The sequence below is a fragment of the Pangasianodon hypophthalmus genome, chromosome 21 (genome assembly GCF_027358585.1).
Source record: "Pangasianodon hypophthalmus isolate fPanHyp1 chromosome 21, fPanHyp1.pri, whole genome shotgun sequence".
NCBI lineage: Eukaryota > Metazoa > Chordata > Actinopteri > Siluriformes > Pangasiidae > Pangasianodon > Pangasianodon hypophthalmus.
The window spans coordinates 17,517,712-17,533,708 of NC_069730.1; the positions used below are offsets into that span (position 1 = coordinate 17,517,712).

Consider the following 15,997-nt stretch of genomic DNA (forward strand, 5'->3'; position numbering starts at 1 on the left):
TTCCTGCGTATCCCAAGGCACTCGCTAGAGGTCGGAGGATGAAAGTTTAGTTCAGTTCAGGACGCAGTGCATTAACCTTACGCTCAGGCCGTCTAATAATAAAATTCTCAAAGCAGAATGGGGGGGAAAAAAAAATCATAGATCTGCTCAACAAAACAAAACAACAGAGAGAAATAACTGGCATGCCTGTGACATTTTTTGGCACATGCAGCCACAGCCAGAGTCGATAAGAGGATGGTTGTAATTATAGCAATTCATCATTCCCCAGACGCCAGCAAGAGGGTGTTGAAGGGTTTATCTGTAACACTGAGCTGCCTTTCAACACCGAGGCGGCCCGGAGCATGCAGTAAACACCGAGCTGTTTTGTCTGGGATCCCTTCTTGCCAGCAGACTGTTTGCAAGGTCTGCACAAATAAATTCGAGTCAATACCGATGTCTTAATAGCAGGTTAGCATGTAATAAAGGCTCGGCGGCTAGCATGGAGCAGGCGCGGGAATTAAACCTCCACTGGCAGTGATGTATGAGGAGCTCTGCTTGAAATGCAGGGAAGGCTGAGAGTGAGAGGAAATCATTTCCTGCTCTTTTGAGAAGCTGGCGCAGGCCGGGATTCCTCGCCCTCCCCCCACCCTCACAATCCTCTGGAGATAAAACGGGAAACAAAGGATTAGATCAAGAATCTCTTACACACCAAGCCAGCAGGCGTAGAGTGAAGCGGTCAGCCCGTGCTTTTGGCTGCTTTTCAAACTCACACACACTCAAACAGTGTGAGGTCTGACGAGAGGAAGCCGGCGGAGCCCGGGATTATGTAATAGTGAGCTGTGCGATATGAATACGCTGGAATTTGAACTGGCGTTAAACACCTGTCAGCCCCTTGCACTGTGCTTTAGCAAGAAATCTAGCTTTAAAAAAAGTTACTTTAGATTCTTAATAAACAATTGAACTGAAAAGTTTCACATACAACTATTTAAATAGTTATACAACTATTTAAATAGTTATATATGAATTCTCATATCTGATTGGTCAGAAGATTTTTTTATGGATAGTAACAATTTACACAGGCAGACGCGCCATGCAATCTAACACTAATAATACTTTTAAAAAAACAATGCGTTGTTATTTAAAAAAAAAGAAAAATATATAATGACTGATATGGTGAGGTTTTCTGTAAGGAGATGTTTATTTCACATTTTAGGAAGGAGTCTCCAGTGTCAACACTTTTTCTAATAGTAAATTTTCCACCATGGGAAATTTTCTCACTAACAAGCTGCATTTTTTTTGTCTTACTTAAAAACAAAGTGCGGAAACTGCTATAACACAAATGCTAACAGGAACTATCTTGTTTCGTGGATGTCTCATAACATTAAATATAATGTAACTATAAAGGGGTTTATAGGTTTATTTAAAAAAAAAAAAGAAAAAAAAGTATGACGTTTTGTTATTTTTTTATGGCAAATTGCTGTGGTATAAGAGAAATAAAACACTTTGGGCTGTGCTGTTCTAGTAAACTTCAGGGCTGAACAAATCTACTCTGTTGCTGAACATACTCATATTACAGGAGCGGCCATCTTGGACAACCACTTTTTCATTTCCCCCTCCTAGACCCTGCCTACTAAAGTTGAAAAGGAGATTTGTACCAAAAAGCTGGACGTGATGAATATGATAAAGTTTCATTTTGAACGTTAATGTTTACAGATAAACGATTTGGGCATGAATTCATAGAACAGATTCAGGACAAAACAGATTTCCGTTACCTCTTAGCTAGCGTGTAAACTAAAGAAGTAGAACAATGGGAACTGAATACACTAGAGTACACTGTGTAAGTGTGATTTTTTTTTGGTCTTAGCTTTAATATGTACAAAGTCTAGAGTAATAAACCACAAACATTCTCGAAATGCCACTCTGATGACGAGGAAACGAACAGAGCTAATATAAACAGATGCAGGTTTATTACTGGTGGAGTTCACAAACAGATTTTACTACTCAGGCCTAACTGCTTGTGCTCAGCCTGAGCTAAAGAAAGATGGATGAATTGGCAGGCACACACTCCCCCATGCCACATACAGGCAAGCAGATGGTACAGCCTGCCAAGCTCCAGCTCCCTTCTCATATGCTGCCTCTGTGTGTGTGTGGTGTGTGTGTGTGTGTGTGTATATATATATATATATATATATATATATATATATATATATATATATATATATATATATATATATATATACACACACATACATACACATACATACACACACACAGAATTTCTGCCTCCTTTACATGTAAACTAAAATTGAGGCACCTAAGCATGCGCTAAAACTCAGTCATACAATAAAGATTTCAATTCTCAGCATGACTTTTTGTTATTTTTGCATGACTTTTTGAGGAATAGCTAGCTAAGTGATGTGGGTAATGTTTACCTAACACCATATTTTATTTAGTATTTAATTTTATATTATAAACTGTGTAACTTCCAAGCAAGCTTGCTTTTCTATTTAGAGTAAGTTTAGCTACTTTGCTGACCAGCTAGCTGTATTTAACACCTTAGCTGGCCTTTTTTTTTTTTTTTAAATGAGTTAGCTAACGTAGTTCAATGACAGCCACTTGCTGTGAGGCAATAGGCAACTTCAGTTTCATATTTTTGGAAGATTAAAAATATTTGGAATTCTTTTCAATCTAGCACACACATAAGAGAGTTATGATGCAATATGACTTTGGTGTAAGCAACATACTTTATTATATTGGTGATTTTAGCCAATGGGACGTTTGCTATGACTTGCATTTTTTTTTCTTCTTGTCATAGATAGCAGTAGAAACCAGGTCATAGATAGCAGTAGAAACCAGGCATGGGAGGAGCTTGGGATTGGTTAATAATTGCTGAAAAAAAATCACTATTAGTGCATGCCCACTTGTACCACTAGGCAAGGACACAAAAAGCGAAATCCCCCGAGATCCACCAAGCTCCATCTATCCCTGAGTGAATAAATCTCATTTTGCTCACAGCAGGAACTGAACCGATTTGCTGCCACCCTCGATTGCCACTCGCTGAACTCGTAATGACACGCGGCGGCGTCCGAGAACGCTTCCACTGCAGGCAGTGTCAGAGCGACTCTCTATCACCGCTCGCTAATGTCGGGAAAAAGCCAAAGGAGGCGGGTGAAAGGCTAGTCACGTCCTCGCAAGTGTCCTCAATATGTCTCGCCCACGCCTCCAGGCTCTGAAGAACTACTACAAGATGGATGCGCTCCTCCCTTTGGAGCGAGAAGAAAAGTCAGAGAGATGCTCTTTTGAGCTGAGCCAAGAGCTGCATATTTCAGAGGACAACAAATCAAAACCTACTGCTAGATAGAAACCTCCAGCTTTTATACACAGGCCTGAATGCTTCACACATTTTTGGTGGGACATATGGAACAGTTGGGTTTTTTTTTGGACCGTCTCACCTCTCTGCTGACACCAAAATTACTGCAAATTAGACAAGATTTGCTCATTTAAGGTTTGGTAATGACAGTCATTAGAGCTTATCTTGGAGAAAAATGCTCGAAAGGTTTTATTTATAAGACATAAGGCAACGTTAACACCTTTTTTCCTAGTCAGCAGTGATAACATGTACCCTCTCACACGCAGATGCAGATCTGTCAGCAGCGATGTCTTTATCCCGCCAGTGAGACGGTGTAATATTTTTTTTTTTAAATTGTCTCAGTTCTTAAAGGGTTTTTTGGTACACCTTGGAGTGGGGAAGAAGAGGAAAAAACAACCAATCAGGAGATAAACAGAGAAAACGTGCAACTCACTTTAATCTCAAACACCTCTCTATCACCTTCTTTTTGAACGTCCAATCAGTATTTAATATCTGAATCTCTCAATCATCCTGACAGGAAGAAAACTGAAGATTCGTTTTGAGAGCCAATTAAACCTCCAAAAATCCAGAATTGAGGTTCTACATTTTTCTGACTTCAAATCTTGTTTCTGCACAAACGTGCTGTTACGACTTCCGACTCAGAACAGCACAATGAGTCGCACTTTTGGGGGGGGGGGGGGGGGGGGGGGGGGGGCGCTGAATGCTGTGTTGCATGGTAAGGAAGCTCCTTTGTGTTAAGAAAACACTCACTGCTTTAGAATGACCTTTCCCAAGGCCTGAATGATGCTCAAAACCCAGAGTCCACCACAAGACTTAAAAGATTAAAGGTACCAGATATTATTACTATTATTATTTTATTCCTGTGTGTCTTTTGAAACACATACTGCCATCATGTCAGTGTACACACTTTTAATAAATTGCAGAGTGCTTTTCTTTGCCTCTCCAACTCTCAGCCTTTTTATCAGGGGCCGCCCAATTACTCATGAATATTCATAAGCAGACTCCCATGCTCATTAATATTCATTAGTTGACTTGTCTAAGTTCTGAAATGCAGCTGTTGCTTCACAAACCACTTGTGCACGAGTATGATTCAGAACACGAGCAAGAGGAATAGCAAAATATTCTCCTTAGCATATTAGCTATGGCTGGTTCGACCACCTTTATAAATTAATTCAAGTCAAGTCAAGTCAAGTCAAGTGGAGTTTATTGTCATTTCAACCATATACAGCTATTTAGTACATAGTGAAACGAAACAACATAAGACAAACACAGAACAGCACAGAACTACAAGGGACTACATAAATTTATACATAAAGTGCAAATATGTGCAGACAGCACAAGACAGTACAACTTTCCTAAATTATTTTGGACACTTTCACACCCATTAGGCCGTTTGGCAAAAATTCAAATCAGAGCCAAACTGATACTTTTGGTTCGTTTGCCTTTTGGAAGAGTTTTTGGCTGAACTGAACTGAGGAAATCACATTAGGTTTCCAAAAATTCCAACAATGAAGGAAAACCCCATTTCTAACTCTTTAAATAGCTGTGGTGTGTTACAGCACTTCTATTTTCTCCCCACACGTGATGCAACTCATAAAACACTGAATTGGATTCACAGAGAGCAACCTACAGCGTCGTCTGAATTAAACACAAAACAAATTCGGCCCCCAACTGCTGCCTGCACATTTAGAAGTCACACTTCCACTGTGGAAGGAGGGGGAGGAAAAAAAAAAAAAAAAAGGGTCTTTTTCAGGAATCTCTAGGAATCCTATCCACTCTATCAGCCAAGGCTTAGCAGGATGTGTGTGTGTGTGTGTGTGTGTGTGTGTGTTTGTGTGTGTGTGTGTTTGTGTGTATTCAGGGAAGGGAGGTCTTCCTGGCTAAACTTAGTCACTTTTTCCTCCCTCAGAACCACAGCCGTGTGACCCTGCGACAATTACTGAGACAACAGAGAAGCCAAAATAAGTCCTTAAAGGACCTTTTTCTTTTTAACTCTCTCAGGCCAGAGAGAGAGAGAGAGAGAGAGCGAGAGCGAGAGAGAGAGAGCACAGTATGGTGCCCCGAGCCACCCACTCTCTCTCAGTCCGGACCAGAGGGACCGTCCATTCTGTCAACAACCGGATGTTTACTGCCAAGTGTCCCACTGAGCCAAAAAAAAAAAAAAAAAAAAAAAAGCTCTCTCTAGTTCACTATGGCATTTATCCAACGCCAGGTCGTGTCATTTTCAGGCTCCATGCATAATGCAAATGGAACAGGGTAGATCAAGTACGACATGAACATCACGCGCCAACAAGCAAAAGGGACATTTTAGATGGGTGAGAAAGCCTTCCACCTAAAAGCTATCCACTGAGGCTGAGGCAGACAAACGCACACATATTTACCAGGTATTCAGACTCCTATGGCCTTTCGTTTGGCCAAAGCAAACAACAAATTCCCACCAGATTTACAAAAGTTTTGTCTGCACTCGTGCATATGTTGATAAGTGGCAATCACCCAGTCAAGGGATTAAGCCGATTTAAAAATAGATTTAATGACTCACACAAAACCCCACAAAAGGCAAAGTTCAGTAATGCAGCTCAGCCACTGCAGCGCGTCAGCTTCCACAGACACACACTAATTCTTCCTCCTTTTATAGTTTGTCCTAAATGAATAGCTAGTCTTCTTTGTTTGAATTTATGGATTTGTACTGGAACACTTTTTTTCAAGTCATTAATGAGAAATGCCAGAGTTTCAACTGACTGAACCTTGACGGTGTAATCTGTAGTCAAAATTACAGTAAGTCACATTAATTATACGATTTGTAGCTGGAACAGAGAGTCTCCTTATACGTAAATTTACATAAATTCGGAAGTTCTCGTAGGACTTTTAACGTTGTACCAAACAAACAGGATTTTTCACACTGGAGTAACACAGATCTTGTGGAAATTTACGAATAAATTCGTTCATATCCAGCTTCATTCAAATAAATTCACATTTTGACTTTGTAAGGCAAAGACATTATGCCTTTCTGTGGTTAAAATCAAGAGAATACTGTTGCTAGGCAACAGAAATATGAGCACCAAGCATTAGCTAGCTAATTACTGAGGCAAACGATTTAGCGACCTATCATTCAGCCATGATATCTCTAACAGAGACAATATAAAAGGTACAGTGCCATCAGAAACAACACAAAACTGTCGGGAATATCAACATTTTCCTCAGATGTGTTGGTAAATTACTACAAAAAGATGCTATAGGACTGAAATGACATTATAAACACAGCTAGCATCAACTGCTAACTGAGCTTTAGTCTATAATAATTGCCTATAGTAAGTCTGTCAGAATAAATTTTACTACTCAAATACAACTTGAAAATTCTGAATACTTCTGTACCCTAAAAAATCTGCGTTTAAAAGTTTAATCTCATGTTTTAACTTTAACTAACTTTTAACTCTACACACATTTCCTAAACTTTTTGGCTAAGTGGCCCATGTCTATTTTTGTCTGGATCTAGCGAGCTATTTAGCTACCGTGGATATAAAAAGTCGATACACTCCTGTTAAAACTGCAGGTTTTGTGATTTAAGAAAAATGAAATGAAGATAAAATCATGTCAGATCTTTTCCCCCCTTTAATGTGGTATAGCAATCAACAAAAGTCAAGTGAAAAAAAAGAAAAAGAAAAAGGAGAAGATGATCAACACTTTGGAATGGCCTAGTCAGAGCCCAGATCTAAATCCTATCAAAAACCTGTGGAATGACTTGATATGATTGAAGAGGGCTGTGCACAGGAGATCGCCTTAAGATCTGATAGATCTGGGGCATTTTTGCAAAGAAAAGTGGAATAAAATTGGCAAATCAAGATGTGCCGTGTTGGTAGACTCTTCGCAAAAAAGACTGTATTCCAAGCAAAAGGAGCTTTAACAAAGTATTAGTTATTAATAGTGCACACGTGTGCAACCAGATTATTCTAAGCGTTTACTTTTTCTATTTTCTCCCCTAAAACATTTCTATTTGTTTTTCACAAAAACCTGCCATTTTAAAAAAGTGTAGACTTTTTTATACCCACTGTAAATATCAGCAACTAACACTACCGTGGAAATATAAAGGAAAATAAATCTCGAATATTACTGTTCATTTATCAGATTTTCTTTGTTTACGAAAGAAAAAGTATTTTCTCTTTCAAGGGTTTATATGATACAAACGCACAGCTCCTTGCTCAGTCTACGGCAGTATGAAATTATAGGCTCGTTTATATGAAAATATATTTAAATACTCAGCATTTCAAGGAATTAAAGTGAAAATATTGAAGTAAACCTCATGAACCTCATTTGAACAGAGCAACAGATTTCTCTCCTTAAAGCCGGTAATCCACACCAGCTCTCGTGTCATTTTGAGTCAGCATAACTGTTCCTAGAATCTCACACTCACACACACACACACACTCACTCTCTCTCATACACACTCACACACTCGTGCACACACACACTTTCAGTGGGTGACAGCTTGCTGTGGATGAAATTTTGCAGACCTACCTCGAAGCTGTACTCTCTGCTGTCTCCTGCCAGGGAGATCTCCTTCAGTTTGATCTTCTCAATGTGCACCACTGTAACGTGAAAGAAAGAGGTTCGTCAGAGTGCCGCATCACTCACGATCGGGGAACGCTATCTCAACCGAGTCCCGGAAGCTCACGGCGTACAGTACCTTGGCTCGGAGGCATGCTGCTGAGGTGCTGGATCGGACATGACGGCCATGTTCTGCTCCCCTCAGGGTGTGGACACAGCTCATCCGGCCGGGAAAACTGGCTCTGCTAAGGCGAAAGACAGTACACTGAGTATATCATAACTTATGCGTGAAACCATTGGTCAAATATTCCATTATAAAACCCAATTCATCCACCCATTTACATATTTACAAATATAATCTTTTGTCATTTTCCTTTCAAACGGTATGGGAATGGTATCACACAAACCTTTTCAAATATTTTACACTTTATTCCCTAACTATTTTAATCCACATCATAAAACGCACTAAACTACGTCACCAGCTTTCACTCACTTTTAGTCCCATTAGCATTTTTGCATGATCTAGTCCTTTAATAAAGCCTTTTCAAAGCTAAAATCCTAATTACTCATACACACCCTTGATGAAAAGTAAGAATTTATTCACTGCCAACAATCACTGGGTGGCTTGATTAAGTGGCCAAGAACACAGAGGCTAACATCCAGGGGCATTTCCTCTCTTTGGCCTCAGTGGTTTATCCACCATGTCATGGCAAATTGAACCTGACAGCCACATCAGCTAAAGGTCAGAGTGAAGGACGGGACATCCACAGCGTCATTCTGAACTCCAGGCATGTGTGGTGAAAGCAAACCAAATACTTCACTCACCCAAAGTTGATTATTTCCCAATGACAACATGTTTCATAACAACAACATGTGTTTTATTTCTCTTATTCCATAGCAACTTGCCAACAATCATAATATGGATTTATTAAAGAAAACCACATCATATTTTTTTATCTGTTTATTATGTTTAATGCTGAAAATTATCCCTGTTATCTCTTTCATTATATCTATAAAGTCAGTCGTTTCCTCACCTGCCTCTCTTTTTCTTTTCTTTTTTTTTTTTTAAACATATTCTCTTGAACTCTCTAGTACATGGTGCAAAAATAAAACAAACACTGTTTTCCTATTATATTTGGTGAATTTTAAAACCTCTTACATAGCCTTCAAACTTGCCAAAATGTCTGTTTTTTGTAGCAGACTTCTGGATTTTCTAGATTAGGAAATACTTTTACTTTCACGACAACAATCACGACAATGGGGAAAGTTTTAACAGAGCTAAATGTTTCATAACACAGTCTATTCTGCAGGCTGATTTTTTTTTTTTTTTTTTTTTTTTTGCAGTAGATTTGCGCACAGTTGTGATTAGGCGGCAGCTTCGACGGAAAAGGGGAAAAAAAAAAAAAAAGAGCAGAGTGTTCAGGTTACATTTAGCTATATTTATTCACTTTTATCCAAAACGATTTACTATTGATTCAATTCCAGTACATGGTTGAGCGGGTGAGGCTGAAAGGCCTAGCTTAAGGGTCATTTTCTGGCAGTCCTGGAATTTGAACTCACAAACGTTACAAACTTTAACCACTGAAACACCACTGAGGCATTTATAAAGGCACATCGAATCTGGAGAGTCCTTATATAACAAGCAACTAAACGTCCCATGCGCAAACATACAGCCGAGTCCCATAACGGCAACATAATACCGACCCCATAATACAGCTATTCAGCCGAGACGGCCCGGTCCCCTGATCAAAAGCACGCAAGAAGAATAGAAGCCGTCAGTGATTGCCATCTCAGGCAGTCATTATGGCAATGCTCTCACTCAGATTTTTTTTTTTTTTAAAAAAAAAAACACCATTAGATCAAATACAAGTGTGCAGCCACTAGCCTAATTATCTCAGAAAGCTTGAAAGGCTATTAAACATCGTACTATACGGCAAGGCTCAGTTCATACAATCTCATTAGGACACAAACAGCTCAAAATCTGCTGACTTGCACTTCCTTCTCTCTAAACTCAGGTGAGTCTTATTCACCAATCCACCCAATAAGAAGCCTTGTGCTTATCAGGGTCACACCCAGAGAGCGAGAGGTATGAACGCATGCATGCTGCGCAGTTGTCAGTCATGTGAAACTCCTCAGTCAGTCATCTGATAGCACAGTCATGAAACATGAACAAAAGCTGACCCTAATAACAGGGACATGGATTTCAAGTTGGATTTCAGGAGCGTTAACAGTCTTTAGCTAAACGTTTTAAACATAGGCTATACTGTTGCAAACAATGGGAGGAATAAACGACAAACAATCTGAAGTGGAACTTCACTGAACCATACGACTTTAGGTTTTAGATTGTAGTCGCTGTCGGTACGAGTACTACAGTTACGCCAGGTTCTTTCCTGATCTGCCTTCATGCTGGTTTTCATAAATCGCTCTTTTTGCTAATTTCTGACGTCAAAGAGTGCACAAATGGTATTAAAAAACACACCACACGAACGCACGCTGTCCAGTTTCACTGGTCAAATCAATTTGCATGTCCAGAATTTAGACAAATGGGATCACAAATTGGGATTTTCTTCCCATTTCCATTTCAGAAACTGTTTCCAAAAATCAGATTTCAACAAATTTCAAGAAACTGTGTGTCTACTCAACACATACCCTATAAGTTCAACTATAATAAATTACATCACAGCGCTGTTAAATTCTTGAATCTGATCTAAGTTAAATCTCAGGTTTACCAGGAACAAACCTGTTTCACAGATGTTCCGCCACATTAAATGTAACTATAAATGGATAAAAAGTATGACCTGTCAGTAAGTAATAAATTAAAAATTGCAATCGTTGGTAAATTGTTGTGGTATAAGAGGAATGAAACACTTCGGGACAGGCTGTTATTGGAAAAACAATAAACTTCGAATGTAGTAACAGTAACTCCGCTTGCGTCAGGTTTTATTCCTTACTTATCTTACTTGGGAAATAGCAGAAAAAAATAAAATGTTCTTTATAAACACAGATTTTAATGTCCAGTCTGTAAAAATACTGATTACAGAGTAACACAACATTGATATTATCTCATCACCCAGCTCTGATAGCAAATAACCAAATGTGTTTTACGTTTATAGGGCTGTAGTTCGGCAGAAATAACGAGGTTTGATTTTCGAAACCACCCCCGTCCCCCTGTCTTGCACAGTTTTGCCTTTTCTGGAAATCCTGAATCCTTAAACCAAAGCATGGAGTCAGAATGCAGGTTTTTAGATCAGAGTTTTCTTGTAGTGAAAAGCGCACTGGGATGCATTTTGCTGGTGTTTCCCTGCTCTCACACACTTACTTTAACTTCACGAAGGACTTGCTAATGAGCTGATGAGTCGAGTCAGGTGTGTTAGAGCAGTAAAGACCCTAAAATAGGCTGTGCAGGGTGACACCAGGAGCACGACTGGGGAAACTCTGCATTACTTATTCATTATGGTCTACAGCTGCCTGACTTTCGAGCTCAGAAACATTCGAGCTCAGAAACAAGACATTTTTTGCAGATATAAGCCCATATCCGGTCTGCTCTTCTAGATCAGTGCTCCTCAATCCTAGTAACTGTGTTTTAATTGGGACTACAATTTTTTTGGCTTTCTCACTTAATTAAACTGAGAGAACCTAGCTAAAGTAGGCTAACTAACTGACTAACATTCGATGTTTATTTTATTTTTCGATTGAGTTTGGTGCATTAAATATGTTGTAACTGTCTCTTTGGTTTTATACTCAATTAATATGAACTAAAAAGCTAAAATATTCCAGGTGGGTGGTGTCTAAATTGAACATTTAAGCTCCGTTTTAGTTGAAAATTTACATGAAGTATTGTTGTAAAGGAGGAAAAAGAAATGATTTATAAATTTAACTTTATCACAATGGAGAATGGTATTACATTTGTACAAAAAATTATTTAAAAAAAACAGTAATTTTTATTCTTAAGTCACAGACATGATTTCTGACATTACATTTCTGACTGTTGGTTGCATTAGGGGCAATTTTACAGGAAGATAGTGAAATAGATCACATTAGCTAACAGTAGCGGAAGTGCCAGGGGCAGATTTAGTGATTTGGGGGCCCTAGATAAAATAAAGGAATGGGGCCCTATTCACTATTTAAATTCTCAGCATAGCATTATTAATTAAAAATATATATAATTTGAATTTTTTTAGGGGGCCCAAGGCGGTTGCCTACTTTTGCCTAGTGCTACGTCTGGGAAGTCGTTATCTTATATGACAATATGATATCAATGTCACGATCACTTACAGCAAAACGCGCTGTTCCTATAGTATCACAGGTATCATCAGCACTTCTATAACACAGAGCCATCTTCACTGTTTAAAGCAGTAAATAAAAATATCACTGAATCACCATCATTTTTTGGTTTGTTTTGTTTTAAACAGAGCTCTACTGATTCACTGGATGTGTGATACACAGTTTGCGTTATGAAAAAGTGAACAGGCAGGAAACAGGACCATCAGACGTCTACATGTGTTGTAAAAGTGCTGACGATACTCTCGGAAATGCATAAAAAGTATTTATCATGATATCACTGTCATATTATATCGTTATACCTCCAGAAAATACAGGTCTAGTCTATGAGCAGTGGAGTAACAATGAAATGAGAAGGTAGCAAAAGGTCAGGTTTCGTTTCAGGTTGTCTGGAAGCTGCAGTAAGCCCCGCCTCTCTCGGTTGTTTACTGGTATAAAATAAGCACCGCCTTTCAACTAAACGACTTGCATATCAATATTTTTAACAATATTTCATCTTTTATTCTGTGAATCAAATTCAAAGTTGACTTTTTTGGTTTCTTTCATCAAAATGTTTCCTACATTACAGACTGTCTGTATTCACTGGCTGCTGATAGAGCGATGCAGCGGCGCTTTAGTCTTTTACTCCGTCCAGCTCTCTCGTCTTCCCATCTCATCTATACGCTGCTCAAAACAAGCTTCAACTTTTACACTAATACCGCCATCATCACCATCTCGCTCGTCACGTCGTATATCGCTATCTAGCTGAGCAACCGCATCGTGTAGCTGCAATGCATTCTGGGACTTTGAGTCCAACGTTTGCACCAACGTCTCCACTACTACTTCTGTGTTGGATGTGTCGTTAATACGACGTAAAACTGTAGATGTTGATGTAAAATAGTGAGTGAGAAATGAACTTGAGATGTGCTAGCAATAATAACAATAATAATAATAATAATAATAATAATAAATGTCGCCCTGTGATGTCAGAGAGGCACAAGCACCAACTTCTCAAGGGGATATGGAGAATACGATACCAGCCACCAGACTGGCACAGGAATGACTAAGAACATCAGGAATATGTCAGTATAAAGATATGTGAAGTGGTTCAGGGTGGATTTTTCCTTTAACGTTACTGTTGGAGTTACCAGTGTTGGAGCTGCGCAGGCGCAGTGGCTCAGGCTCCTCTCCTCCAATAACGCTTCCACTCGCTCCAGCTGCGTCCGCACCACCTCCCTCTGGTGGAAAGTGAACGCCGGGTGCAGCGAGGCCATGGCGAAGAGCAATGCCAGCTGCTCCAGTGGAGCCGGTCCCGGTTCCGGTTCCGGTAAATTCAAGCCGACCCCGCAGCAGTTCCTCGGGTGCAGCACGTCGATCCGGCTCAGCGTGCTGTAAAGGATCCCCGCGCACTCCCGGTTCTTAGACCCGAGCAGGGAGAGGCAGACGAGCAGGCGCGAGAGCACGACCGGGTCGGCGACGTCGGTGAGGAGTCGCAGGTCGGCGGGGCTGTTGGCGCGAGCCTCGACGTCGCGCAGGATGTGGAAGTCCTTCCGCGCCAGGTCCTCGAGACACGAGCCCAGGAAGCGCAGCTCGAGCGGCTGGCACATGTGGAGCAGACCGCACATGAACTCCACGCGCTTGGCCGGGCTGAGCCGCAAGCCGAACCACTCGAACACCGCCTCCTTGTCGAGCTGCCGGGGAGCGTGCGCAGGTCCGCGGCCCGCCTCGTCCTCCAGCGCGGGGTTAAAGGGGAGGAAGCCGCGCTCGCCGTTGTTGTTTTCCCGTCGCTCGCCTTCGGCCGCGTCGTTGTCTCCCTCCGCCGCTGGCAGCCTCATCTTCAGCATTATCAACTACCGTTGAGCGGGCATCGGTAACGGAGATCGCCTTCCGACTGCTTCTTATACATTCGCTACGGAATCGTTTACGAATTGAACCGGAATTCTATTCTTTTCTGTTTTTTTGGGGTTTTTCTTCCTTGGGAGCTACCGTGACTAGCTAGTTTAGTGTGGTCAGTTTGCCAGATTACTCGCTCGCCGAGCCTCTATGTCAATCAACGCTTGACTCCTCCCACTCACCTACCCGTCAGCAACCGCTGGGTCCTAAAATCCCTTCCCTCGTATTGACTCAGATGGGTTTTTTTTTCATCCTTTCGACGTAACGCAAATTAGTGAGAACAAGGTTGCTGTTGCTAGGCAACCGGGAAACATGGCCGACAGGCAACACAAGCAGCTAAATGTAGCTGTAGGCAAAAAAAAAAATAATGTAGCTGTAGGCACATATTTAACTAGCTAAACACTGGCAGTGAAAACAAGACAAAAAAAAAACTATGGTGACAGAAAGATGTGAAACGCTACACAATTAACACAAAACAAAGTTGCTGTAACACGAAAACAAAGACAAAAGAAATGTTTCCTCACAGTGATTAGAGAAGGCAGAAATCACATTTATATCTCTGTAAACAAAAAATACGACTTGCAGACTTAGTCTAATTATCAGTCTCAAGACATAACTTGTTTTTTATTGAATAAACATAAAGAATTTATGGTCAGTACCCGTCACCTGAGTCAGGCCCGGTATGAAGCATGACTTCTGTAACTGCCACAACAAGGAAGCATTTCTGACGTTGCCCTAGATTATGATGTGCCGTCAGATTTCTTTGTAATAATGTTGAATAAAATTTGTTTTGTGTTGTAAGTTTGTAGTGTTATGTATCTCTTGACCACTGTACAAATCTGTTTCAAATATTTCCTTAATCGTGTGGGTAAATTAATAAAGAATGACTTAATACAACTAAAATTTATTCTGTGATTACTCTTAGCAGCGACGGCTAACACAATTGTCATCATGTGCTAGCCCTGCTGTAAAAACAAATAGAAAACCCTCATAGAACTTGTAATGGTTTTAATAGTTATAATGGGAGTTGTATTGGTTTTAATGGAAACTCTAATGGTCCCTGTGGGTCTCTACTGGTAATTTGTTGCCTTCTATTGGTGGCATATTATGTCTAGTGGATACCATCAAGGACCAATAATAGTAATGGTTTTTAATGGTTAGCTGATGGTTTGTAATGGTATTTGTAGTGGAAACCATTGGAGTTTCTTTGATAGTTTCTATTGTTTTTTTTTCAGCAGGGATGTTTAAGTTTATATTTAAATATTTGGAAAAGCTTTGTACATAAATGTAGCCTGTGTAAGTTTGGTTAGCGTGTGAGTTCCAGTATGTGATCATTTGCATATGTTGCACATCAGTTTTTCAACAAATGAATGAATGAATGAATTAACAGATTTTTCATTCAGAATGATTAGGGGTTTTTTTTTTTTTTTTTTTTTTTTTTTTTGTGGTAACTGACTGAGTGACCTGTCTTTTATATAAAGTATAAAGTAGAATGCTGTGGTATAAGAGCAATAAAACACTTCAGGATGTGCTGTTATTGGAAAATAAGCAACTTCATGGTGGAAACAGTAACTGCTTTGCATTGAGGGACATGGCACCATGCACACAAGAGTTTTAGTCCAGTTTATTCATAATTTGCACAGTAAGTCAGTTGAAATGCTTATGCTGATGTGCAGGTAAATTGTAACAGAGTATATAAAACACACACAATCAAAATTTTTAAAAATGGGGAAAGATAAAGAGAAAAACATTGGTGTGCACAAAACAAAGTATTGCACAGTGTCCAAGTGACCACGTGACAATGGTAAAATAAATAAATAAATAAATAAATAATAATATAAAAATTAATTGCAGGCATACATTTACCTAACATTTTAGAATGTTTTACTAACTATTACTAATTTTACCAACGTTAAATATATTATTATTAATTCCCCGGAACGTTTGGATGCA

The 15,997-nt window shown here is 39.8% G+C and overlaps 1 protein-coding gene across 4 annotated transcripts in view; it reads right to left on the minus strand.

Moving 5' to 3' along the window:
* zcchc2 (zinc finger, CCHC domain containing 2) overlaps positions 1 to 14,267 on the minus strand; it is a 30,833-nt gene extending 16,566 nt beyond the window's left edge. For 3 of the 4 annotated variants that reach the window (XM_053227410.1, XM_026946123.3, XM_034314557.2), the window contains exons 1-3: positions 13,300 to 14,267; positions 8,031 to 8,136; positions 7,862 to 7,932 (exon numbers count right to left, since the gene is read on the minus strand). In XM_053227410.1, the coding sequence (XP_053083385.1) occupies positions 7,862 to 7,932; positions 8,031 to 8,136; positions 13,300 to 13,995 (873 nt within the window). In that variant the 5' untranslated portion in view covers positions 13,996 to 14,267. The remainder of the gene's footprint in view (positions 1 to 7,861; positions 7,933 to 8,030; positions 8,137 to 13,299) is intronic. The other variant, XM_026946124.3, reaches the window with a different exon arrangement.
* Positions 14,268 to 15,997: the final 1,730 nt, after the last annotated feature.